Consider the following 27,871-nt stretch of genomic DNA (forward strand, 5'->3'; position numbering starts at 1 on the left):
TACACTGCACCTGTCCCCCTGGGTGTGGGCAATGAAAGTTGGTTTGGTGTATGTCATTACTTTTTTCAGTAGCTGACAGCATATTTGGAAGTTGACACCTACATGTCTGATATAGCTACAGAATGCTTTGTGGTTGTTATTCCTTGGCAGTTTGTCTTTAGAAACTGTGCTTGGATTATTTAATGAGCGATCATTGTTTCATCCTAATAATGATCAGTGATGCCTTTCCTTTAGTGAAGTTGGCTCTATCAGGTGTTAGTTTCCTCCTTCTGTTGTCTAGCTTATTTATGGGCAATGACCACCAGATTGTTTTCTTATTTTTGGAGGAGTGCATCTTGCTTTTATTTGTGATGTCTCGATCCATGCATCCCTGTAGATGCTCATAGGATGCACTTGTAAATGACTTGGCAGATTGTATACCATTATCCTATAGCAAGAGGGCTTTGGGACTTTCAACTTTGGTCTTGGGAAATGTGCTGTTTGCTTTTGAAAATGTCTTCACAGTGGTTTCATTAACTGAGTGTGGGGGCGGGATGTGGATGTCCAGTGTGATTACTTAATGATCTGATATTACCAGCAAGGGGTTTATCTCTGTTGTAGAACACTGGTACCCCATGTTGGTGATGATCATGTCCAGTATGTTGTCACCTCTAGTGGGCATGCTGACCAGCTTTTCCAGGATGTTAGGGTTTCTTAACTCTAGGACACATTGGGCAAAGGACATTGTATACGAGTAATTCACCCACTCATTGTTTGGGTAGTTGTAATCTCCTCATATAATGGTGTTTGACATGACCTTTATATCTGCCACTGTTCTCCAGAATACTGAGTGAGGTTTCTGAGACAAGCTACATGATCTGTAGCAGGCTACAATCTGATGGGCAGCTTTGCCCAATGTTAGTTGCACTTGCATGGTCTCCAAGGCCTCATGCTGTGGCAGTAACTTGGAGGTGTGGATATCCATAAGGTAAATGGCTACACCACTTCCTTTTGTATTTCACACGTGGTCTCGGGTCCTAAGGTCAGGGTGATTGTGAATGTTTTACATGGATCATATCCAACAGCTGCATGTCTGACATAGCTTTGGATGTTACGCAGCGAACACCTATGAGTAGGCGATATGCAAGGGAGCACAGATGGAGCATTTTGCGATGGTCTGTGTATGGCATGTATTTCAGGCCAATAATGCTCTTTGTGAGGTATTGCTGCTGGCTTTCCAGTTTATGTAGTTGTCTTGTGAGGTGCATAGCAACAGTGGCATTGTACTCTTTTATAGTTCTAGTGAGTGGTGAGTAGAGGGGAACAATGTCCTCTTTTATTCTGCATGAGACACATTTTGTGATAAAGTGTACCACATAAGAGGGTTTCCTGACTACTGTGGGGATGTGCTTATCACAGTTGTGTCCACTGTCCACCCATGTCCCAGGGTCTCTTGTCACACTTAAAGTGTGAGGTATACTACCACCTATGTTGTAGATCTTGGCTACAGAGATTTTGACAAATGTGATGATAATGCACCTTTTGGCATTGAGCTACAGCCCATGACTTGGACAACAGCCATCTGTCTCAGTGAGCCCCTTTGATAGGATGTCCACATCTTTAGTGTTTACAATGATGGCTCCTAGTTTGCAGTCCTCTGGAAATGTCAGTAGCCACAGAACCTCTGTGTTAATGTTTACTTCAGTGAAGTAGATACTACACAGCCTGGGAAGTTATCTAGTCCCATGGCTGCTGTGATAACTGGCTTCGGAGAGTGTTTTTTTACCTGTGCAGCCGTGATGACAGCAACTTTACAGTCTTCCATTATAGACATGTGCTCTTTCATGGGTGAGAGGGGAATAAAGTTAACACTGATCCTATCTGCCAGGATGTTGCCAATATCAGTTAGCTCTGTACATTAAGTGCCACTGAGCTGTAACTCAGAACAGATCTGAGAGTAACCACGACATGGACCTGTCTATTGGGCACAGATCTGCTGTGTAGACAGTATGCCACTGAGTACAGCTTGGGTTACATTCATTCTTGTTGCATGGGGCAACTATTTGAGGCCAGTAATCCTCTTGTTAAGGTTCTTCATTGTTCTTTCTAGTTGATGAACGTGCCTAGTCAGATTCCTCGCAAGTGTGTTGTGGTAGTCTCTGACAGGTTTGATGACTGCTGAGTAGTGGCAACCTCCTTTGACCTACATGCACAGACCTTGGCAGTTTGTGTGTACACATAGCAGGATTTTCAGACCACTTTGTGAATGTGTTTCTGGAAGCAGAGATGACTATACACGTTTGTCGATAGATCCCTTATAATCACATCCGTATTTAGCCTGTGTGAGCATGCCCATTATGACCTTTCAGTATCTTCCTGCCTGACATTTGCTTTGTTTGTTTAAGTGTGTGAGCATGCCCAGTATGACCTTTCAGTGTGATGCAGATTGAAATCCACTACATTTGTTGGAGTGTGTGAGCATGCACAGTATACACATTTATACCATATGTGTATGGTAAATCAAGGTGTATTTTTACAGCAGGGCTCACCTTTGTGTCATAGATCAACAGGGATCATGCTGTGCCTGCAGGGCTTCCATGAGACACTTTGCATAGACCTATCAACATTTCTACATACAGGGGGGACAGCTATTCTTTGTACATTTCTAACCATGGGTACACTGGATTGTTACTGTGGGTGTACATAGGATGTGGGTTTCACCTGACACTTATACACATTTGCTGTGCCTGCACTGCTATGTACAGGACACCATTACAGTTTGTACTGTTGCCTATCATACTGGCTTGAGGCCTACTAGTATACTACAGGTCTTAGCATCCATTGCCTCATATATTAGCTTGCGACTTCATAGCCTACACAACCCATATCACAATGCCTGGCCTGATGTTCTCTGCCTGCATAGGCATGTGGGTGAGGTTACCCATTTGCCTCATTAGGGGCATGATACAGCATTGCTTTGTGTTTGCATTAGTGTACAATTGTCCTGCTGTGTCTGTACCACTGTAATGCTATCATGGCTTAGTGGTTCAGTACTGTGACTATAGTGCACAGTATCCTGGGTTCAAGCCCTGTCACTGCTTTTTATTTTCATGCTGGCCAGACCAGCCTGCTTAAGGTACAGTAAAGCAGATATGAGCATGTTTAACTGACTTTGCTCAGCTTTGGTTGACCTTGGCCAACATTGCACAAGCAATTTTGTTTACATATACTACATATTGGTAAAAACTGCTTAGCACTGCTTTGTATTGCGTAAAACATGGCAATCATGCCTCAGGCAGTGCTGCAGGGCTGCCTATGTCGGATGCACATACTACACTCCCTATACATGTTTGGAAACAGGTAGTGTCAAGTTGGGCATCCCTTTTATTTTATGTGCGAGTCAGTGAGAGGTATCATTTCCAGGGTTCCTACTGAGCCAGTGTATGTGCTATGCGTTGCCTCTTTGCCAAGGACAAGACATACTGGGCATGCCTCCTTCTGCCTACTGGGGCAGGCACAGGTTGTTCCTCCTCTGAGTCACATTATGCCTGTGCAGGCCTTGGCAATGGTGGGGGGCTGTTTGGCCCTGCCCCAAGCTGTTCCTGCTGCAGCTGTTTTCACAGGATCAGATTGTGTAACATGGCACATACTATGACAATTTGGGTACATGTAGTTGGTGAGTACTGCAAGGCTCCACCAGATGTGTCCAGGTACCGGAACCATGACTTGAGCATCCTAAACACATGCTCGATTACATTTTGTGTTTGTGCATGTGCCTCATTACAGAGTTCTTGTTCAGGTGTGTGTGCATTTCTGATGGGTGTCATCAGCCACGGCTCCAGTGCATATCCAGCATCCCCCACTAGGTGACCATCAGGGATGTCCCCATTTGCAAATGTCTGGTACAGCTGTGACAGATGCCAGCTATGGGAATCGTGGTAGCTTCCAGGGCAGTCAGCACACACATTCAGTATTATGCCCTGAGCATCACACATGACCTGGCAGTTGATGGCGTGGAAGCCCTTGTAGTTGATGTAGGCCCTATCCCACTCACCAACTGGTGCTTTGATGTGTATGTGTGTGCAGTCAATTGCACCCACTACCTGAGGGTATTCCACTATTTGCTGGAAGAGACGCATATTGCTGGCCAATACCTCACGGGAATTGGGGAAATATACATGATCACCGATATGTGCTGACAGGGCTTTCAGGAACTGTTGCAGTACCCTTGATGCTGATGCCTGTGAAATCCCCATCATATCACCAGTTGGTCTCTGGAAGGTACCTGTTGCTAGTATTCTTAGACCAACACATACCTTGGTTTTGACTGGGATGGGTTCCCCTCTGTTGGTTTTGTGTGTGAGGTGTGGCCTGCACAGCTCAACAATTTGCTGCAGGAGCTCTTTGTCCACTCTATAGCGCTCCACTATCTCCAGCTCATATAGCCCCTGGTAGGTTACCCTGGGTCTGTACACTCTTCTCCGTCTCCTCACTGTGGGTTTCTCAACAGCATTCACAATGGCACCACCCTCAGCATCTTGCACATGTTGCCTTATAACAGCAATGGCAGCCCCTAACATTTTTAGGTCTCAGTTTAAGCTTTTTAAGTTTTCACTTTTCTTTGTTGACTGCAGTGTTGCAGTGTTTCTGAGAAAAACATGGGGGAATGTTGTTTGCAGAGTTTTAAGTGCTGGGCTGGGCTGGGCTAGTGTACTGCCTGTGTAATTGGCTGATTCTGATTAATTTCACCTGGTATCTCTGCTAGTTCTCCTTGGTTAACTTCCTACTACTTCCTTTCCTTCCTTTTTCGATTTCTGTTTCCACCGGGGGCAGCAACATGCAAACAAGCGCAAACACGCTCACACGCACGCACGCACACAGGCTTACACAGGCTTACACAGGCTAAGGCAGGTGCACATTCGTGTATACTAGCTTAGATGACCTTACACAGGCTTACACGGATGCACACCCATGCACACAGGCTTAGACAGGTTTACACGCTTGCACACATGTGCATACGTGCGTACACAGTGTAGGCAGCTTTGCAAGAAACTTTAGTGATAGCCATGGTGTACACCTTCAGTTTCTTTATTTCAGTTTAAACAACTGTAGACACACCCCTCTTAGTCCTAACTCACAGCAACCACATGCCACTCTGCTCCAATAAGCTTACAGTCTTTTTCATACATACCCCCTCATGATGTCACCCATCTCCTACTCTGTTACTCTCCTTTTCCTACTCTTACACTCTAGGGACATGGTTCACATAGCAGGGAATATTGGGATTCACTATCCTTATCCTCATTTGCATAGGATTGCCTACTAATGCTTAGTTACATCTCTCAGACTGAGCTTCCCCCCTTAGCAACCTCTACTCAGTAGCCATGTTGTCTTCAGTCTGCCATTCACTTGCATGGCAGATTAATATTTTGAATAATTTCCCTATTTGTGCCTTTTTTTTTTTTTTGGTTTTCTGATTTTTAGAGCACAGCACATTTGCGCGGTGCTGCGCTATGCTTAAACATTGGAGATCGAGGTAAAAAATATATATATATTTTTTTTATTTTGCAATGGGAAAACATGCCAATGGCCGTATATTTGGCCATTGGCATGCTTCCTCAACTGGATGCATCCTTTATTTGGTGCTGTCACAACTGCGTTTTGCTATTTGCAGAACGGTACTCAGTTGACAACTGAGTACATTTCTGCAAATAACACTACTCTTACTCAGACAGGTTAGGGTTTCCTGGATCACAAATTTACCTCATTTGAATAGCTTTGGCAGCAAATGAGGTAATTTGCATATCCTAACCCTGTCCGTGTAAGAGTCGTTTTAGGAGCTCTCTTGCACGCCCCTGCTGGCTGTTCCTGGATCGCTCGGCAGACATGTTGGCTGCATGGAGTCTTACTCTACTCTTAGTCTCTGTGCAAGCCTTTGTGAATCTGGCCCACTATGTTTACTTTGACTTTTAAAATCCAGTTTAAAACTTAGAACCTAAAGAATACTGCCTGTATAAAAACAGTTGTGTGAAGAGTTTGCCATTTACACTTTTTTTAGTAACATCTGTGGTTCCAGAGATATGTACATTTGTTTGAAATGTGAGGACAATTTAATTCTATCAAAAAGCTTTGGATCCTCCCATTAGAAGTTACGGTGCAAACTTCCAGAGCTCCATTGGAGGGAATGAATTAAAGAAGTTTCACATAAGTCTATCTGGTAGTATGACACCACATATAAAAAAGAAATAACATATTTATGAATTCCTCTTTTGAAATGTAAAATCTTTAACACTATCATTAAAGATGATACTAGGAAATGTGTCAGTTGATGAATACTTGTGTTTCCTTAGTAATCAATATGTGGCTTATACTATTCAATAACTAAATCAACATTTGGATGGTACCATTCCAATATATAAGTCATTAAAGTGTGCTAAAATCAGTAATGAACAGTTATCAGTAAAAAAAAAAAAGTAGGGAGAATGCTGAGAAAAGGAAAAGGTTGAAAATTGCTAAGACCTTTCAGTGGACCTGTGTTATCTGCAATATTGATTAGAGTCAGTAACTCTATAAAGTTAAGCCACTTATAATGTCTGTGTTAGAAAAAGGTGGCTTAAAATAGCCCCAGAAGGAGCTAAGCTTCAGCAAAAAGTTTAGTTTAGACTGGTAACTAATCAGATGTGCTAAAAATTGGTGCCTAAATACATCACTAATCTATACTTCAGCTATGGTGTTAGGGCTTTTTTAACATCAGTTAATCTCATTTTAATGTATTACTTCCACCAGCTTTTAACAGTTGCAAGCAGTGGAAAAATTAATGCTTTTCTATTTCCCGGTGAGTTGTTTGTGTTGCATTCCTCCTACTAAATGACCTGAATTATTCATCTCAGTATAGTATTGGTAACTCTGTAAGTCAAGAAACAAGGACTAATACTGGCTTTCATTTATCTTGCACTCAGATTCAGCATGACTTCACATTAGATGTCTGTGGTGGACTCTCAATGGTTTCAGTGACCAATTCACACAAAATCTCATCTGTTGATGACTCCACTTCTCAAGCCTTACGCTATGCAGCCCTTTCCATCTCTTCTTCACTGTCAGAATGGACTCTCTAGCCTAAGGTGAAATGGGCATTGTCAAGGGCAGATAGTCAAGGGGTCCACACTCACAGTATGAGGCAGGTCAGTACCTCTGTGTTCTCAAGAAGCATTTTCTCTCTCTCTCTCTCTCTCTCTTTGTCTCTCTCTCTCTCTACATGCTTTATAAGACTCCCTCTATCTCTCAATGTGCATTTTCCATAGTGTCCAGCAACATGGTAGTGATATGGTACATTACCAAGCAGGGAAAAGCTCATTCATGTACCCTATGCTGAAAGACCACAAAGATATAAGAATGGACTATATCATTCAACTACTTTCTGAGAGGGACCTGTATTCCTGGGGGAATCAAACTACCTGGTAGATAGGATCAGCCATTTACTGATAATGCTACATGAGTGACTACTAAGATTGCAAATGGGTCAGAACATTTTCTTTCATCAGAGGAAGTCTTGTTATGATTTATGTACCTTTCTGACTAATGTCAAATGCACCAACTTCTAGTACATGCTGCCCCACCTCTGGGAAAGTGGCCAAAGGAGGATTATGCCCAGACAGGTTCCCAAGAACTCTTCTACACTTCTCCTTCATTTGCCCTTATGCCTAGATTTCTTCAAAAAGTGAAAGAGAACAAGTCCAAGGTCTCCTTCTCAGCCTCATTCTGGTCTCAACAAGCATGGTTCCCTCTGTTTTACCCACATCTTCTGAAGGATCCTTTCTAAATGAAGCCCTTCAGAACCCTACTTATTCATTCATCCAGGAAGCCCCATCCTGACCTTCTCTCCATCAGGTCAGCAGCATGGTTATTCCAGTTCCATTAATATTCATGGATGGCACACAGCAACATATGATAATCTAGGTCCTTACTTCTAGCCAAAAGCCTAGGACTAAAAAAATTATAAAAAGTTAAGTGGACATGTTTTTCAATTTGAGCTACCTCAAAGGGTCTCAAACCATTTTCCACAATAGTGCCAGCAATTTGACAACCTTTCTTATATCTTTGCTAGAGGTCTCAGGTACTCCTCCATCAACCTTCACCTTTCAGTGATTTCAAATGTCCAGCAAGATTTTATAATTCATCCCAGGCTTCACTAAAAGTATGCAAAATAATTTTAGGGGAACATTCCCCATCAGTCTTTCATTTAAGGAGCCAGTACCAACATGGAATTTGTATTTTGTCTTAGAAAAGCTAACATTTTCCACAAATCAAACCGGCCACCAATGCAGAACTGAAATGTCTTTCTTGTAAAAGTGTTTTTGCTGTGGCCCTCACTTCTGTAAAAAGGTCTCTGAACCTCAGTCTCTGTGTGTCAAGACTCCAGGTCTGGTCTTTCATAAAGATAGTGATCCTGCACACAAATGTTATTTTTATGTGAAATGTAGCAAGAAAATCATATTTAAATCAATTAGTTGACCCTGGTGTTCACAGCCTTTTTCAGTAGAGAGGTATACTTATTGCATCATATGAATATACATACTGTATGTAGCTGAATTTCTATGTAGAAAAAACACTATTATAGATTCATAGGTGTGTACTAGGCTAATGGCCCTGGGGCCTTTACAAGCCTAGCCATGGGATTACCCTGGCATTGTGCCACCCGACCTTAGTTCCCAGTGCCTCTATCGAGTGGAGCCACTGGAGTTATCCCCAGGGTGAATTTTCTATTTCCCATCCACTGATTAAGATTTCTCTTGAAGAGGGCCAATGAGGTTCTCTGCTTGACATGTATGGGAAGTCTATTCCATAGCATGGGCAGTCTATGGATTATGAACCTGTCCCTCCAGCATGTTCTGTTGATTGTGGTAATGAGGTTCAGGTCTCTGGAGTGTGTGGTGTGGAGGGATCGGGATTTCTTTAGATGTAGCATTTCTAACAGAGCTGGGCCAGACATGGCTTTGTAAGTCAAGCAGAGATTGCCTCTAAGTAGACGATATGAGAGAGAGAATAGTTGGAGTTTTCTGAGTCTGCCCATATAGGGCAAGTGTTTAAGGCCTAGGATCCTCTTTGTGAGGTACTTTTGTGGCCTTTCCAGTTGTTGCAGGTGTCTAGTGAGGTACATGCCAAATGGGGCATCGTACTCGATGACTGGCCTAATGAGGGAAGAGTAGAGGGAGACAATGACCTCTTTCTTCCTGGATGCAAAACCCTTAGTAATGAGATGTGCCACATAGAAGGACTTCCTGACCACAGTGACAATGTGGTGATCAAAAGAGAGGTTGCTGTCAACCTGTGTTCCCAGATCTCTTATAACTCCTTCTGTGTTCAGTGAACTACCATCGATGTGGTAATTCATGGGAACCAGGTTTTTCCCAAAGGGAATGACGGCACATTTTTTGGCATTGAGCTTAAGGCCATGGTTCTGACACCAGTCGGTGGTCTCAGTAAAGCCATTCTGTAGGATGTCAACATCACTTGGGGAGTTAATAATAGCTCCCAATTTGCAATCATCTGTGAACTTTGTCAGCCAAAGTCCCTTTGTGTTGGCCTGGACTTCAAAGAAGTAGATATTAATCAAAAAAGACCTTCATTTGTCTTCTATGTGATCACTGAGTTGGGGTTTGAAGTATGTGAAGACACACTCTCCAGGTGGCTTTCAATTGCATTATGTTTTATTGTATTAGGTATAACAAGACACTGCAAGTTATGCCTAAATCACATTCCACAAGAGCAGTGGCTATGTCCAAAGAATTTTTTAAAAACACCTCTTTTGATGACATATGCTTTTCTGAATACTTTTATAAAATACTACAAGCTGGGTATGATCTCAAGGTCTAGTTCAATTTTTGAAGCCACTATCATACAAAATATGCTTTCATAATTTCTCCTAGGAACTCTCTGCTAATAATATTTAGAGGATGGACCGCAACTTATTGGATACGAGTTATGTATTTGTCTATAAATTATGCATCTGCATGGTTATGGTCTGTCTTCATTAACATACTTATCCTGTTACCAGTCTTGGCAGATGGGGCCTGGCCAGTGGACGTGTTTGTAATATAGTTATTGTCTATTGTTTTTCTATGCCCTTAAGCAACTCATTCTAGAGATCTGAGCTGTTACTGAGATGTGTGAGTCATAATAGGTATGTGGAAGAGTTATATCAAAATTCTTTTCTTGCTCAGCTGATTAAGATATGCAGGCTAGATCCTGATGTTACTGAAGAAGATGGACCATGACAATTCAGATCTATTACTATAGTAAACCACTTTCTTATTCCAGCCACACCCGAGGAACCACTATGCAAGTTGTAAACAAAATGCCCTGAAACAAATTACAAGCAAATATAAAAAAGACCCACAAAATATTCCTCCATACTTCTAGCATGATATTAAAATATTACTTTTTAATCAACTGTTCTCAGTCTTTTTCCCTCTGTATATATCTGCATATATTATATCTACCTGCCATTTATTTGTATATAAGTGACAGAGTAGCAACATACATTATATATGTAATTATGTATACAATGTATACAATCTCTGTACTAATAACATTATGCCTTAAGTCATGCCTAAAATGGGTCTATGAACCAGTCAGCCCACCAAATGAAATGACTAAATGAATAAATATCTTAATTTCAAAATAAACACATACATACATGCATACATAACACACTAATAGCCCCTGGCAAGCCAAATGCAGTAGCCATGAAGGACAGTAAGGAATAATAAACTACTTCAGATAAGAGAAACCCAAGCCACATAGGGACAAATAAGCCAACATCAGTATCGTAAAATCCATAAAATATTAGATAAGAACTCATTATGGGTTCCAAAGCACAGACAATATTTTGCTAACATAATGCACAAATAAGTAGCCTAACAGCAGAGTGTTTTTCTTTCAATTCTATTTTTATTGTTTCCTTTTATTTTACAAATGCCAAAATGTGCTTACAAATCACACTCTTAGTCCACAGTAATCAGCATCTTTTATACTTTACATCTCCTGTTTTACTAGTGTTACTCCCCTACATCATCCAAACCACAGAGGAATGTACTCCTACACAATCTATCCAAACTCAACCCATCCTGCTTTCTGGCTGTGCTCACTGAACCCTGTTTTCTGTTTGACCCTTACTTGTCATCCCTTACTCAATTATTGAATTAGCACACTTAGTTACACATCTATCATCTGGTTAACACTTTACCTCACTTTCTGACATCTCAAATCTATTTCCTCCAACTCTTCTGCCCTACCTGATCCCGACCATGTTTTTCACATCCACATTGCAATGTGCCTACATCCTCATACAAACCCCCTGATCATATTTTCACCCCACCACCCATGGTCTTTAACTCCTGGTCCTGTCAATAACTTCTTAATTTTTTCTCTCTTACCTCATCCATCATTCTTGCTTACCACTGTACAGAGGCAAAAAGCTCACAAGAAGTTAATAACCGTGTGACTATCTCTCACCATACTTGCTTTACATAGTTACTGTGCTGTCTTAAGCAACACTGCAAAAGCAATTGATCTGCACCTCCTGTCCACATGTCCAACATCTCACCTGGATTGGAGTTATGTACCACCTATGAAGAAATCCCCAGTGCACATAATCACCAGCCCCAAAACCTTCAATCTCCCCATTAGACCCCATTTGTCTACTCAGAACTTATTTTACCTTATCTGGTGTATTCCTTTGCCATCTCCTCTGCAATATTTAGCCCTCTCTGTGTCTTCTTCTAGTAATGCCCTATAGCCTACTCTCCTTTTCCTAGTCTAGTCTCATTCTTGAATCTTTCTCCTCTTTTTGCTAACCTTCTCATTTATTCTCATCTCCTTCTCTCCATTGCCCAACTGCTTTCTTTTGCTGGTAATCTACCCTCCACAGAACAAGTAGTCTTCCATTCACTCTGAACTCTTTCTATATCTTCATACTCCAAAACACTCCTGCTACCCATCTTGTCTCATTCTTCCACCCTTCAAAATATCCTTTGCCTAACTAACCCATTTAATCCTCAACTGCCACACCATTTTATGCCATGGTCCTTTTAGCCTTGCAGGTCAAACACCACTAATGGTAAACTTTTCTCACTTGATTCATTGTATGCCCATGACCTCTTAATATATCTTTGATTGTCCCTGCCTGCCCCTATATAAGCCTGCAATCATCTAAATCTCCCATGACAACCATTTAAGACTATCATTTTCCAATCCTCTAAGGAGCTGTGAAATGGTCATTGCTGTTATATATCAGTCAAAATCTGACATCTCCCATCTATTTTTCTTGATTATCCTCAATTGACATTTCTCATTTCTTCCCATTTTCCTCCACACAAATTTGGAATATCAGACATGAACCATTTTAACACCTTCTCATGTAGTTTTTCACCTGTATACCTACCTATGAATATAGTATATGTGGAAGAATTCATGCCCTAACTACTTCAATCATCATCTTTAAGGAAAATACTGTCATTCCAAACATTCAATAAGTTACTGACCCATTGTGTCAAGTCTTCCCAATTCTTTGCTATCACTTCCAACTCCCATATACCTTCAAGTCAGGATGTTTCTCTCTTCCAGTTGATCAAGACAGACCTACCCTTTGTCATTCTTCCTTCACTACTCATGTGACAAGTGACTTTTTATGGTGATACTGCAATCCTGATACCCTCTCAAACTCCACAAAGATCCTTAGCGACCCTGGCAACTGTCACTGTATCTCCCCCAGCAGAAGCATCAATCATCTGTAAAACAATGAATGCTACTCCTCTTACCTTAAGTTTCCACCCTCCTGTAAAAACCTTCTGCACCTCTTCCAGTAGCACTTTGATCCCCAACAGAAACAAACTTGGAAAAAGGCTGCAACCTTTTGTTGTGCCTCTTTGTAAGTCTGCCCATCCAGATCTACCCAGATTAACTAGGACCCTAATCCATGGACTTTTATATAATACATTCACTCCCTTGAGACATCTAACCCCCCTTATCCTTCTACTTCTAAACATCAGACATATAATATCACACTATACTATAAAATGCTGGGACAACCTTCTTTGCTTATGCCCTGCCTTGATAGGAAGAAGAGCTACCTGTGCTTACCAATGCCAAGGAGATTCATCAGGTTTATCCCCTCTCTCATTGCAGTATACTATGACATCACCCCTTATGATAAGTCCTCCTTTTGGTATCAGAAATTATTCACTAAGTAAAAATTGCTAAACATTTGGGAGAGAGAGGAAGTAGGGAAAAATAAGTGAATACATTCAGCCAAAATACGGATGATTTCTGGGTGGAGAAGATATGGGACACTCAGTCATGACTGTCAGTGAAGGAAGGAAGGAGCGTGGCATTGAAGTGAGAGAAGTGATGACAGTTATGTGATACCCCAACCCAATCTTGAAAATGGGTAAAGGAGCTTGATGAAAATGACAATGCTTTGATACCCTATACTTACCACAACTTTCACTAATGCAACATCTAAGACATAATTATTTTCTTCATGTACATTTACTATATAGTCCTTCAAATGGGCAATAAAAAAACATACTTTCTCTTTTTTCACAAAGTAACATACAATGAAATACCAGCTCTTCCACATCTGGAAGTCTGTAATCATATTATATATATATATATATATATATATATATATATATATATATATATATATACATATATATATATATATATATATATATATATATATATATAATTTGTTTGGCATTCCTATCCAGCATCCATGGGCACCTCAGATAGATGCCATTAAGCAATTTTGACATACAAGCTCAGCATTTTTATTTAGCTTTGTATTTACTTATTTATTTATGTATTTATTTAGGCAATTTTCTAGGCAACAATCAGCAGCTGTAAATGATTATTTTTTGTTTCTTTTATAACTTCAGGGGTTCATGGCACTGCTGTCAACTGAGGGCATATGTAGCTGGATAAAGATTTAATTATGCTTACAGTATGCTCTAAGTCACAGTATGGGAAATACTGAACTGCATAAAACTGCTTAAGTTGTCAAAATTTAGAGACTGTAAACTGGTCAATTATTTATATACTATTTCCATTTTTGTTTAAAAATAGAACATGTATATTGCAAATGTTCAAATCTTTATGTTCAGATAAGTGCCAGCATTAGGTTGCTATCAGGAAAGAAGGTTGGGAAAGTGTTGTGCTGTTTTAAATGCTGCTAATCATTTATATTTTCCACCAATACAAATTAAGGGCAGCACAAGTTCTCTTGGGAATGTTTGAAAATTATCGTACAGTTTTCCCTACTTAAAACTGTTTCTGGCCATTTCATGGATATTGTCTATTCTCTCCTACTCCACCCCAGTTATACTATATTCTTCTTCTTCACCCCCATGCTATTTTAGCCATTTCTGCACTATTAATTACCTCCTGTTTGTGCTGGAATCCTGATTCTTGGAGAGTGACTGTGTTGGGTTGATGGACTAGAAAACATTTGGGGGAAGGCCCACTAGCGTACCCTCTCATCCCCACCCACTACATACATTACCCTCCTCTCTACTACCTAATCACACAGTCATCTACAGCACTTCATCTCAAGTATCTTTTCAACCAAAACATTCCCAAAGCAGTTGTTTATCCCACAATATACAGTATACAGTATTAAGCATCTTCCCATCTTCTGACTCCTCATTTATAATGATCAAACTGTAGTTTCTCATTGGTATACAACTCTCTCTTCTTTAGCAGTTGAGTAATATCCCTTCTTACCTCTCATCTGCTGAACAAATGCACAGATATGCCATCTCAAGCAATGAAACCGGCCCATATCTCTCAACTGTCCAGATTTTTAGTGTGCTCAGATTTTCTTCTCATATTTTTAGTCTGTTGCTCATAAAATGTGTGGTTTTCTAGCAAACCATTGAGGACTGATGTCACTAAATAATGACAGACATTTGATTTTCTGGCTTCATTTCCTTCAAAAAATGCACGGTAACAACACATTTCATTCTAACAACTATCTAAGTTTATAACAGCAATATTTGAAGTGTGTCCCTATTTTTGGGTCTTTATGCGCACTTTATTTTTGACTTTGTCCAGATTTCTTGTCCTAAGAGGTTCAGGGGTATTATGTCCCTGCCCTGTTCCTCATCTTACTGTAGTGTCATTTTTTCTTCATAACTTATATAATAACAGTAGTCTTGTCACTGATTTGTGAAGCTAAATATCCAGAGTCCACATTTTTCTGGTGATACTTCCAACGTCAGAAGCTGAGAGGTTGACTGTATCTGGTTAACCTCCATCAGAACTAGAGGAAATTGTCCTTGTCCAATAATAACTTTTGCCCATGTTTGCTCTGAGAGTGTTGATGGAGAAGTACAGAGAAGGTCAGAAGGAGTTGCATTCTGTCTTTGTGGATTTAGAGAAAGCATATGACAGGGTGCCTACAGAGGAGTTGTGGTATTGTATGAGGAAGTCGGGAGTGTCAGAGAAGTATGTAAGAGTGGTACAGGATATGTACGAGGGTAGTGTGATGGGGGGGAGGTCTGCGGTGGGAGTGACGGATGCGTTTAAGGTGGAGGTGGGATTACATCAAGGATCAGCTCTGAGCCTTTTCTTATTTGCAATGGTGATGGACAGGTTGACAGATGAGATCAGACAGGAGTCCCCGTGGACTATGATATTTGCAGATGACATTGTGATCTGTAGTGAGAGTAGGGAACAGGTGGAGGAGACCCTGGAGAGGTGGAGATATGCTCTAGAGAGAAGAGGAATGAAGGTCAGCAGGACTAAGACAGAATATATGTGTGTGAATGAGAGGGAGGACAGAGGAATGGTGAGGATGCAGGGAGTACAGGTGGCAAAGTTGGATGAGTTTAAGTACTTGGGATCAAAAGTTCAGAGTAATGGTGAGTGTGGAAGAGAGGTGAAGAAGATAGTACAGGCAGGATGGAGTGGGTGAAGAAAAATGTCAGGTGTATTTTGTGACAGACGAGTACCAGTAAGAGTGAAAGGGAAGGTCTACAATAGGGTAGTGAGACCAGCTATGTTATATGGGTTGGAGACAGTGGCATTGACAAAAAGGCAGGAGTCAGAGCTTGACGTGGCAGAGTTGAAGATGTTAAGATTTGCACTGGGTGTGACGAAGATGGACAGGATTAGGAATAAGTATATTAGAGGGTCAGCCCAGGTTGGAAGGTTTGGAGACAAAGCCAGAGAGGCACAATTACGTTGGTTTGGACATGTGCTTAGGAGGGATGCTGAGTATATTGGGAAAAAGATGCTAAGGATGAAGCTGCCAGGTAACAGGAAAAGAGGGAGGCCTAAGATAAGGTTTATGGATGTGGTGAGAGAGGACATGCAGGTGGTTGGTGTGACAGAGCAAGATGCAGAGGACAGGAAGAAATGGAAACAGTTGATCTGCTGTGGCAACCCCTAACAGGAGCAGCCAAAAGAAGAAGAAGGTGGCTATCATTAACAGAGACATGTAAATCAAGAAACTGTAGAGATGAATAGTCTACTGCTGTAAGGATGAGGTTATTCCACAAAAACAGTAGGGTTTCCTCCAAGGAAGTGAAAAATAAAGTAAAGAATGTTTGCATTTGACCAGCAACGTGGCAGGATACATAAAGCATGTGGGGATGACATTTCTATAGAAATTCCTGTCTGACATTTGAAAAAGCCCTTTTCTGGTTGAAAGGGCAGTTGAAAAGAAACTTGACACCATGGAAATAAGAGAAACATGCCTTTAGTGGCTGGCTTAATATTGCTTTCTGCAACAGATGCTATGTAACTGGCCTGGAGGTGGTACTGGGATGACTATGAAGGTGGCTTGACTGCCTTGGAGCCTCTTTCAATAGAAATGATACAAGAGGTTATAGGTGTCATGTAAAGAATCTCTTAGGAAAACAATCAAGTTAATATTCTGTATAGCTTCTTAAATTCCTATCAGGTAATGACATACCTGTTTTATAAATCACTGAGCTTTTGACTGAATGCCCTTTGGTTACCTGTGACAGTAGCAGGCTTGTTATGCAGTTAGGTAGATTGGAGCAGGACAATAGATTTCATGAAGGCAGTTTTATCAGTTCATAATTTAATATCACATTTGTTTGAAAGTCCCAGGGTTTTAAAATAAGAAGCAGCGGCTGTCAACTGTGTGAGGGAGCCCATTATATTTTCTAGATTTAAACCGTGTAGGTTGCCTTTTTCCTGTACAGTAATAGCAGCACCTCAGTTGATTATTGTGATATATGTGTCATGCCACCAACACAATTAAGGCTTCAAATATTTTATAATGAGTCCTTGGCTAACAAAACAGAAGTAGCTGTACTCAGCCTATGTGCAGCGTACAGTAGTGTAAAGCAGTCAGAGCATTTTAACACTTTTATTAGCTTTGGGGCATGCTGTTTAGCAATTAAATTGCTATTATCTTTGCAGCAATCTCTGTGATTCCCACCTGGAAAACTGAAACTTTATTTTATTCATCTTTTTCCTGCTGGCTTAGGAAGGTGGGCAGAATAACATGACACCCATTTTTTTTTATACGCACATTATAAAGCTTACTAATTCTGGAAGGATAAACATTAAATCTATCTCAGCTGCTATATTTTCTGTAAACTTAATCCTAAATTGATGCTCGCTTATTTATTGCTTCTGACTGAAATGTAGTTTTCTTCACTATTAACTGACTTTATCAGAATCTAAGCATTGTTCGGTTTTACTGGATAATGAGAACGCCTTTAGAAGCAATGTGATGTTATGCAATGCTACTGTGTAGTTATTAATCTGACTCCAAATGTGGAGACCTTATTTAGATTGTTCTTCTGTATGCATAATATGGTAGCTCAATATATTTTTTTGCGATTTCTAGTGTACAATCATTTTATATCTCTTATTTGTGTAACTTTTGGTGTGCTGACTTCACTGTACCCCCCAGGAGAGCCTGAAAATGTTCCAGTGAGAGCAGTTCTCCACTATGGTTAACAAATGAAAATAAACAAACATATACATGCATGCATATGTATATGTATATGTATATATATATATATATATATATATATATATATATATATATATATTTAGACATATGTACATATGTGCATACATATATAGATACATACATAAAATGCAGAAAGGTACAACAAAACTAATGCAAAGAGAAACACAGAGAGAAGTGGGACAAAGCATTTTTCTGAGTTAATACTACTTACCTGTGAGTTATTTCTTATGCAACATTTAAGACTGTTGTGTTCAACCCAAAAGGAATTAAATGAAATGGAACATCATACTGTTGGTGGGAGAACAATTAAATGTTATGCATATGAATCTGAACACAAAACTGGAAATATGAGGATGAGATAACAAACCTGAAAAGGAATATGCCCAAATAAACTGGATCACATAAAATCTTTGCACGCATGATAAAGATTAACAGATTGGAATAAGGCGACAGCATCAGTGTCAGTATAAATGAAGTGAGTTTGGAAAAACAGTACAGGTGATCAGGGTTTGGTGTGGGTTTGGTATAATGGATAAGGTCTTTACCTTATAGACACAAGGTACAGCGTTTGATTTTGATAATGGGTTATTGGTTAGGTGTAAAATGCCCCTTTAGGGCAGTTAGCCTAGTATTGAACTATTAACCTATGAACCTAAAAGGTGGATCTAAAGAAAGTATTTGCTAAAACTAGAATTGTAAAGGTTAAATTTAAAGAGATGAGATATTATTTCACAGAAAATATAAGATGATATAGGATAGCTTGATTTCATGCTAAAACAGCGAGCAGCAATGAAAATGCTAGGACCAATATCACTGATGGGAGACATTAGGGCAGATATGCTTAGGACTCTTACCTGCTGAGTGAACAGAAAAAAATGTGGAAGTGTGGAGGTCAGCTAACCTGAAAAAGTATTCCAACTAACACAGAAATATATTCCTTTAACTTGTTACCACTTGTAAGCTACACCTAAAAGCATTCAGCTATTAATGTTGTGGTCCTCCCTATAGACTTTTTTTTCTTTTCTTCATGTCTCCTGTTTAAATATAAAATGCTACATGAGCACCAAATTGTTACGGAGGCATTTACATTGGAAACTCACCTTAGTAGTCTGACCATGTGAAATAAGTGAAACCTTAGCAAAAGGATCAGAAAGTCCAGTGCTGTCTGCTGCAATGAGTCCTCGGGCCTGGTACATGTGTGCTCTCAGCTGGAACAAGGTCTGCTCTGCTCAAACAGAAAACCAAACCAGTTAGTAAAATACCAAATCAAACCTAGAGAAATTTCTGCAAACACAACTAAATTGTCTAAACTTTAGTTAGTGCCATAAATTATATTGGTTCTGTTCCCCAAAATAAACAATAAATGAAATAAAGACAATGGACTAATAATGTAACAGTCAGTGTTACTCTGTGCTACCCATTTTCTACCATGCATACAGCTGGTCAGATTACAGTCCAACATCTTTTTCATTACATGCAATTAGGTGTTGTCAGGTACTGATTTCATCAATGACACTGAATGATTTGCATTGGGAAGTTTAGATGTTCAGATCTCCATATCAGTTCAGTCATATATTTGAAAAGGGAACTGTTACATTTTCACAATGTTACCATTGTTGTCTTATGCTAATGTTACTGCATGCTGCAGATTTCAATAATCAGTTTTGTGGTTCACATAAGAAAGTATTTTTTGTAGAGCAGAATGGAAAAATAAGCTTTTTTTCCACATGAGAAGTCTTTGTCTCTCTCTTTCTAATTTTTTGTCTCTGTTGCTTACTGTCTATCACACATAAACACATGTACACATAGTTATATAGGAAGGTAGATATGTAGAGGTGTGTGTGTGTGTGTGTGTGTGTGTGTGTGTGTGTGTGTGTACGTGCATGCATGTGTGTGTTTATTTATATTTGTTAGCAATGGTGAATTGTATTGACTAATGGGAAGAGCATTGATCCACATGTAATGTTTTCAGGCTCATCTTGAGTACTTAAATGCATATGCATAGGCATCAGAAATAAAACATGCTTTAATATTCCCTATATAGTCAGGACCATCCATAGCAAAAAACACCTTGAGCAAGAACTCTTTCTAACTGAACTTTATCATTGTAACTGGTATCCCCTAAAGTCTCTCCCTATAGATGAAGCTGTTAATTACTTTAATAGCACCTTCCTAGCAATCCTAGACCAACATGCCCCAACCCGTTCCATAAGAATGAAAAATGAACCAGCCCTTTGGCTCTCAAATCATACTAGGAAACTTATCCACAATAGAAACAAATCTTGGGCTAAATGGCGGTCCACAAAGAACTCAACTGATCACCAAATCTTTAGACAGCAAAGAAATATTACAAAAAAAGCTATCCTACAAGACAAAAAGAACTTTTATATACAACTTCAGCAAACATCACTCAAACAACCACAACAATTCTGGTCTACTATTAACTCACTTCTATCCCCAGGCAGAGTTGAATCACCCAACCCATTTGGCTCTAACCCAGACTGTCCAATTCAAACAGCCAATGCCTTCAACTCTTTCTTTACTACCACTATACTTAATCTAGTTAATCAGCAAAATCCAGATACACCTAACCTGCCCAAACCTAACTTTACTCCTCCTCCTTTTCACCTAGAACCTATACCTACATCCTATATCTCCTCTCTACTTCAAAAACTAAAACCTAACACTCCCTCAGCTGACCAACTACCAGCCGAATACCTCAAAATAGGAGCCAAAGCCATTGCCTACCCAGTCACTATATTAATCAATAGATCCTTAACAGAAGGCCTAATCCCATCAATTTGGAAAATCTCCTACATTAGTCCTCTCCACAAAGGTGGAGACTCTACTGAGTTCTCTAACTTCCGTCCCATTGCTCTACTCTCCCCACTTGCCAAAATTATGGATAAATGTATCCATAAACAACTTATTATCCATCTACTTCAACATCAGCTCATGGCTAACTGTCAACATGGATTTCGGCCATTTCAATAGTACCACCACAGCCTTACTATCCTTTACTAACTGTATCAACAATAATCGTAACAATAATATTTTATCCTCTGCTTTCTTTGTTGATCTATCTAAAGCCTTTGACATGGTTAATCATCAACTTCTCCTCCACTTACTGAAGTCCCTCTCCTTCGAACATCCTACCATGAACTGGTTCACATCCTATCTGGACAACCAAAAACAAGCCGTTCTCTGGCAAAACAATCTTTCTGACTTTCTTCCTACCTCTCTAGGTGTCCCACAAGGCTCTATTTTAGGGCCACTATTGTTTTCCATCTTCATAAATGACCTTCATCTCTCCATTCCACAGTCTACCTGTATCCAATATGCTGATGACTCCACTATCATTTGCTCTGCCTCATCTCAAACTGATCTTCATTCTCACACACAAAAAGCCTTCTCTACTATAGAAAAATGGTTCTCTTACCACTGTCTTCTCCTTAACCCTAAAAAAAACAAATTGCTGCTCTTTACCCCATCTCATCTATCACCCCTACTCCATTTCACACTTACATCTGAAGATGGTACCGTTATCTCTCCAGACCCCACTACCAAACTGCTAGGAATTACTGTTGACAATCAACTTAAGTTTGATTATCACATAAATTCTACAATTAAATCTACTAATAAAAAACTTGGATCCCTCTACCACATTAAACCTTTCCTGACACCAACAACCAGAGCCACAATAGACAGAACTCACTTAATCTCTACCCTGTTATATGCTTCCCCCATATATACAAATCTTTCCAAACATAATCTTAACAATCTGACTAGATCATACAATAACATTGCAAGATTTGCCACCAACTCTTCTTTTAGGACCCATCACTGTCAGAATCTAAAACAGCTAGGATGGCTTGAATTACCACTACTATTACAATTTAATCAACTCACAATTGCCCACAAAGCCCTTTACCAACCTAGTAACACCCCAATTCTCTCTACCCTTATAAGTCCTTATAATAACCTGAAGAATCTGCGCTCTGCCAACAAAATGTTGATACACACTTCCTTCTCAAATAACTTAGCAGGCAAATCTTTATTTTCAAACACAGTGGGTAAAATATGGAATCAACTACCAAACGATCTGACCACCCTCTCCTCTCTCCCATTATTTAAAACCAAACTAAAACTCTTTCTCTCTAATCACTGGTTATGCTCTTGTAATAACCCAGCCTAACTATCTTTTCTTTTCTTTTACAAAATACCTGACACTAACATAATTTTACTCCCTACCAGATATCTTTACTTCTTATCATTTCATTATTACTAGTCCTTCCCTTTAGTCTTTACACTCCCTTCTCCAGTAATCTTCAATCCTATTAACCTTTTGCTTCTGTCTCATTCCTATTTCTGTTAACTCAAGAACTATTATTCTATACAAATGTCACTGCCTAACTATGTTTTCCTTTCATTATCATAATATGTTGTTTTTGAAATGTCTAGTGCTTCAAATGTAATGTCCAAATGCTATGTAATGTTTTTCTATATTTTACTATGCTGTATAACTGGAGCTTTTCTCCCCAGGCCTCCACTGAAAATGGATATGTATCCAGTTGGACTAACCCAGTAAGCAAAAGTAAATAAATAATAAATAAATATGTAGGTGTCTACATTGATGGTCATAAGCCAATACCATTGGGTTGGATTTGGCTTCCCTGTAAATACCACACACAAAGTACATGCTTGAGTTCCAGACTTCTTGGATAATGCAGATAATTAGCGTGATATTTTGAGTTGTTTGGCTGTGAGAAGCATGCTGAGATTCAGACTGTGTAAGGAGCTCACACAGTTTTGCAGATTTTCTTAGTGTTACTGGGACAATCAGCCTGAAAGATTCTAATGTCACTGTTACCAAAAAATATTGTAACAAAGGCATTACAAGATGCCTTTGTAAGGCTTTGAGAGCAAATAATCTGAATGTTTGCAAGAGTAGTAACTTGGATGGCAATCGAAAATGTAATTTAAATGCCACTAATTTACAGCACATATAGCCATAAGGTCACCTTTGAGTATTAAAAAGGCAGAGTCTAGACAAAAAGCAAAGCATCCAGATCACTTGATTTCTGACTCTGTTAATACTCTATACAATTATGCAGATTTTTTGATGGCTTGTGTGATGGTCTAATGTAGTGACATCTGTGTCAGGGAGAGAAGGGCAGTGCATGTATAACATATGCCAGCATAGCTAGCTGGAGTTTTGTAAGGAATTTTATGTAATTTGACTATCACACTCATTTGTACAGATGTTTATGTCAAGCATGTATTTGTAAAGTTGCTTGAGTTAAAAATGTATGCACAATGGGTTCTGCTGGACAGAAAAGAGATATACATGTATGTCAGACAGTATTATTATAAATGAGTAAATGTATATGATAACAGAGAATTCTGGAAGGGAAGAGGTTAATCTCCATCCAGATAATTTTAAAAAATAGGTTAAAAATGAAATGGGTTGGTTTAGGCCATAAATATTTTATCTTTCAAGTCTGATTGCAAGCAGAGACAAAAATGCCTGGGAAAACCAAGACTAGGAATCTTACTGTATTGTTCTTAGGGTTAAACTAATTGCTAACCTGGAAGGGTGGAAGTTTTTGAAACTGTTTTATATTTTTCAGATGCTGCAACAAATCTTAGCAAAGTGCTTTATGTGTATTGTACCATAGTCAGGTGACCAGATGTGATGTCATTCTATAATCAGCACTGCAATGATTCTTCAGATATTCGTGTGAGATATGATGAAACTCTTGCAGCCGCACTATGTTTCTTGGAACCTGACAGGAAAGATCTCTCAGATGTCTTATACAACCACACACCTCATCTTGCCTTGCTGTAGTAAGCATCTGAACACTCATCATCTTGCCTTGCTGTAGTAAGTAACTTAACTAGGGAACAGTAATTCTTTGGTCAGTCTGGAAAATATAGTGAGATTAGTTAAGTATTGTTTTTCTTCATCTGTGTGAATCTATCCAACTGTGTTATTTTTTAAGTCTCCTGTTCTTAGGTTCATAGGTTCATAGGTTGGTACTAGGCTATTTGCCCTAGGGCCTATACAAGCCTAGCCATAACAATTCCTTGGATAATTCTTCCCACAATATTTACTTCCCTGGATGTCTGTCTAGCAGGGTGACTGATATGATCCCCGGGGTGAATTTTCTATCTCTCATCCAATTGTCAGGGTTCCTTTTGAAAAGGGCCAAGGAGGCGCTCTGCTTGACATGTATGGGCAGTCTATTCCAGAGTATGGGGAGTCCCTGGGTCAGGAACCTATCCCTCCAGCATGTTTTGTTCATTGTGATGACAAGGTTTAGATCCCTGGACCGTATGGCTCTGAGGGATTGGGATATCTTTAAGTGGAGCATGTCCAACAGCTCAGAGTTTGACATGGCCTTGTATGTCAAGCAGAGATTGCTTCTGAGTAGACAATATGCCACAGAGTATAGCTGGAGTTTTTTTTTTAGATGGTCAGTATAGGTCATCTGCTTTAGGCCTGTGATTCATTTAGTTAGATATTTCTGTGGCCTTTCCAACTGTTGCAGATGTCTTGTGAGGTACATACCAAATGGGGCATTGTACTCTATAATGGGTCTACTGAGGGATGAGTACAGTGGGACAATGACCTCCTTTTTTCTGGATGAAAAGCCCTTAGTGATGAGGTGGGCCACATAGAAGGATTTCCTGACTGCTGTGGTGATGTGATTATTGAAGGTGAGACCACTGTCCACCTGTGTCCCTAAGTCTCTCATCACACTTTTGGTGTTTAGTGTACTGCCACCTATGTGGTAATTCATGGGTATATGTTTTTCCCAAAGGGAATAATTCTATATTTCTTGGCATTAAGCTTGAGCCCATGGTTCTGGCACCAAGCATCTGTTTCTGTAAGGCCCTTTTGTAGAATATCCACATCATTTGGGGATTCAATAATGGCTCCCAGTTTGCAGTCATCTGCGAACTTTGTTAGCCAGAGTCCCTTAGTGTTGGCCTGTACGTCAGAGAAGTAGATGCCAAACAAGAGCGGTCCCAGGACTGAACCCTGAGGTACTCCACTTGTCACTTGTCTGGAGCTGAATTTGGAGTTAGCTACTTTTACAATCTGGGTTCTGTCAGTAAGCCAGTTGGCAACCCATCAAGTGACGTAGGGATTTATGCCCAACTTAGTAAGTTTATCTGTGACTGAAACTCTCATATTTATTGTTACTACATATTCATTATCCTCATGTTTTCTATTTTATTATTTATTATTAAATATTTCTATACCTTTCATTGTGGCTGGTCTTTTAGAGAATACTTTTAACATCTTAAGAGTACTTATGCTTATTTTAGTGACATGTGACCACTCATGAAAGTCTTGCTGAATTGGTCAAACTTGACCATTTGTATTAGCACTAATTGTACTCAGTAGAATTGGGTACCCATATAAAAGCCTTAGAATAGCTGATGTGTGGCGCATAATTACCTTATAGCCTTGGCAGAGGGGGCACAGAGGGTAAATCTGTGCCAGCCTTTCTGTGTGTGTGTGTGTGTGTGTGTGTGTGTGTGTGTGTGTGTGTGTGTGTGTGTGTGTGTGTATGTGTGTGTGTTTTGTGTGAAAATCAAATATCCAAGTGTGTGTGTCAGCTACTTGGAACAGGGACACAGTGCTCCAAAGTGGTCAGTGTGGAATCTTGTTTGAGGCCTGGAGAGATAGAGATAGAGATCTAGAGAGAGAGATTCCATCCCTAGGTTTGGTGTATGCTCCCTGTGTCCTCTTGGTGAACACAGCTACATCTGAAAATACTGTGTGAATCCATTTTTTGCTTCTAGCGGCCATCCCTCACTGGTGCCAGTGGTGTGGATTGAGGCTCCTTGATTACTGGCCCAGAGTAGAGACTGTCATATATTGGTGGCAGCTGGGTTGGATATTAATTAATCTTTAGTAACCTGTGCACAGTTGTCACTGAAGGTGTGTGTGTGTGTGCTCTCAGCAGCCACAAGGTAAACATACAGAGTTTCTTTTTCACAACAACTTTATTTATTTTTGTTAGTTTAATTTAGTCAGGGAAAGCAGGCAAAGATATCAGCAGAGGATTATAGCAAGCTAACAAAGAACCAGTTGGGCAAGGTGTGTGAAGTCAAAGGACTGGTGCATGCTGACCTTACTAAAAAGGAAATTATTTCAGCTTTAATCACAGCTGCAGCATGGACTAACAACCAGCCTAGTGATGGGGATGTGCAGACGTCAGAAACAGGACACTTCACCTTTTCCTCAGTGAACTTAAAAACCCATCTGGAGTTAAAGGGACTTAAACTGGAAGCCAAACATTTAGAATTAGAATCAGCAGAGAGAATGCGGAGTTTGGAGGCTGAAGAAAATGAAAGACTGCCACTGGCAAAACAGATGGAATTAGAATCAGCAGAGAGACTGTGGCATTTTGAAATCAAAGAGAATGAGAGGCTGTGGCATTTGGAGGCCGAAGAAAAGGAGAATAACACCAACATGAGAGGGAGATGTCACTCTTTGTCAGGGTCATGGAGATAATGGGGAAGGGAATAACTGAACCCCAGGAACAATAAAGGTCAGTACATTTCTTACACAGTTTACAGATGGTGATAATTTTGATAGTTTTATTCATATATTTAAAAGAGTTTGTAAACAGTATAATGTTGACGAAGTGCTCTTGGTACAGTTTCTGACCCCCTTAATCCATGGTAAACCTGTAACTGATGTTTCTAAATTGCCTGATACTGATTGATTAAACTATGATAAAGTAAAGCAATATTTATAGAATGCTTTAAGTTAACACCTGAAGATTAAAGAAAACAGTTTTGTGAGCATAGGCACAAGGCCAATGAAGGTGTATGTAATCGTATTACTGAGTTAAGCACTTATTTTCATAAGTGGGCAAGTAGGTGTCAGGTCACCACTTTTGAAAGGCGGGCAGACCTTTTGGTGAGGGAACAAACCCTTAGCACTTTACCTGAGGACATGAGAATCTGTTGGCAGAATGGGAGAATAACTCTGCAGATGAGCTGGGGAGAGAAGGGGAGCTCTACTTAGCAAGTAGGGTACCACTGCACAAGAAGGGGAAACCCAGTGCTGCACATGGATATAAGGGAACCCATGGTGGGCAGCTTAAACCACCCCAACACAGTCCATCAGTAACAGGGGTAGCCACTAGTTCAGGTACCTGGCCAGGATCAAGGGTTAGATGTTTTAAATGTAGCCAGAGAGGCCATGTAGCATACAAATGTCCATTGAAGCAAGGGAGTCAGCAAGTAGAAATAACAACATGCGAGTGGTAAGTTGTCTGGAGACAACAGGGATACCAAACTATCGTATCCTATCTTAGTGGATGGAAGACAGGCCACTGCTAAGAGAGACACAGCCTCTGACATAAGCATTGTGAAGCCTACAGTGGTTAAAGAGGAGAAGTACTTGCTTGGGCAGTCCACTCCAGTCATAGCTTTAGCAGGAACCCCATTCCAAATACCTTTGGCCAGGGTTCACCTTGACTGAGAGGGTGGAAAAAGAAGCAATCAGGTAGGTGTGTTTGAGGATATCCCCTCAGATGTCATGATAGGGAATGATTTTATTTATGCAGTACTTTGTGTGCACGCAGTTACATGCAGTCAGGCTTGGACAGGCATGTGGGTCTGGTAGCCTGGGGGAGAGCCAGACAGACCCCACATCTGAAGTTGGGGATGGTGATTTGGCTATTTTAGGGAGGGAGCTGCCCTGTTCCAGTCAGCCTGAAAATGAACCACAGCTGCGGGTAGGTACTGATGTTTCTGTGGACAGGGTGAATCTCAGGTCTGAGGTGAGTGGCAGTACCCAGGCTAACACAGAGGCACTGTTTTTAGAAGATACCAGGCTTTCTGTGGAAA

The 27,871-nt window shown here is 40.1% G+C and overlaps 1 protein-coding gene across 2 annotated transcripts in view; it reads right to left on the minus strand.

The window, feature by feature from the left end:
- The window catches only part of LOC122798011 (fer-1-like protein 6), a 1,810,759-nt gene that overhangs the window by 679,048 nt on the left and 1,103,840 nt on the right, over positions 1-27,871 (minus strand). For both annotated transcript variants that reach the window (XM_044066595.1, XM_044066597.1), the window contains exon 20: positions 19,096-19,220. In XM_044066595.1, the coding sequence (XP_043922530.1) occupies positions 19,096-19,220 (125 nt within the window). The remainder of the gene's footprint in view (positions 1-19,095; positions 19,221-27,871) is intronic.

The sequence above is a fragment of the Protopterus annectens genome, chromosome 3.part1, assembly GCF_019279795.1.
Source record: "Protopterus annectens isolate FY-2018-M chromosome 3.part1, PAN1.0, whole genome shotgun sequence".
Lineage (NCBI taxonomy): Eukaryota > Metazoa > Chordata > Ceratodontiformes > Protopteridae > Protopterus > Protopterus annectens.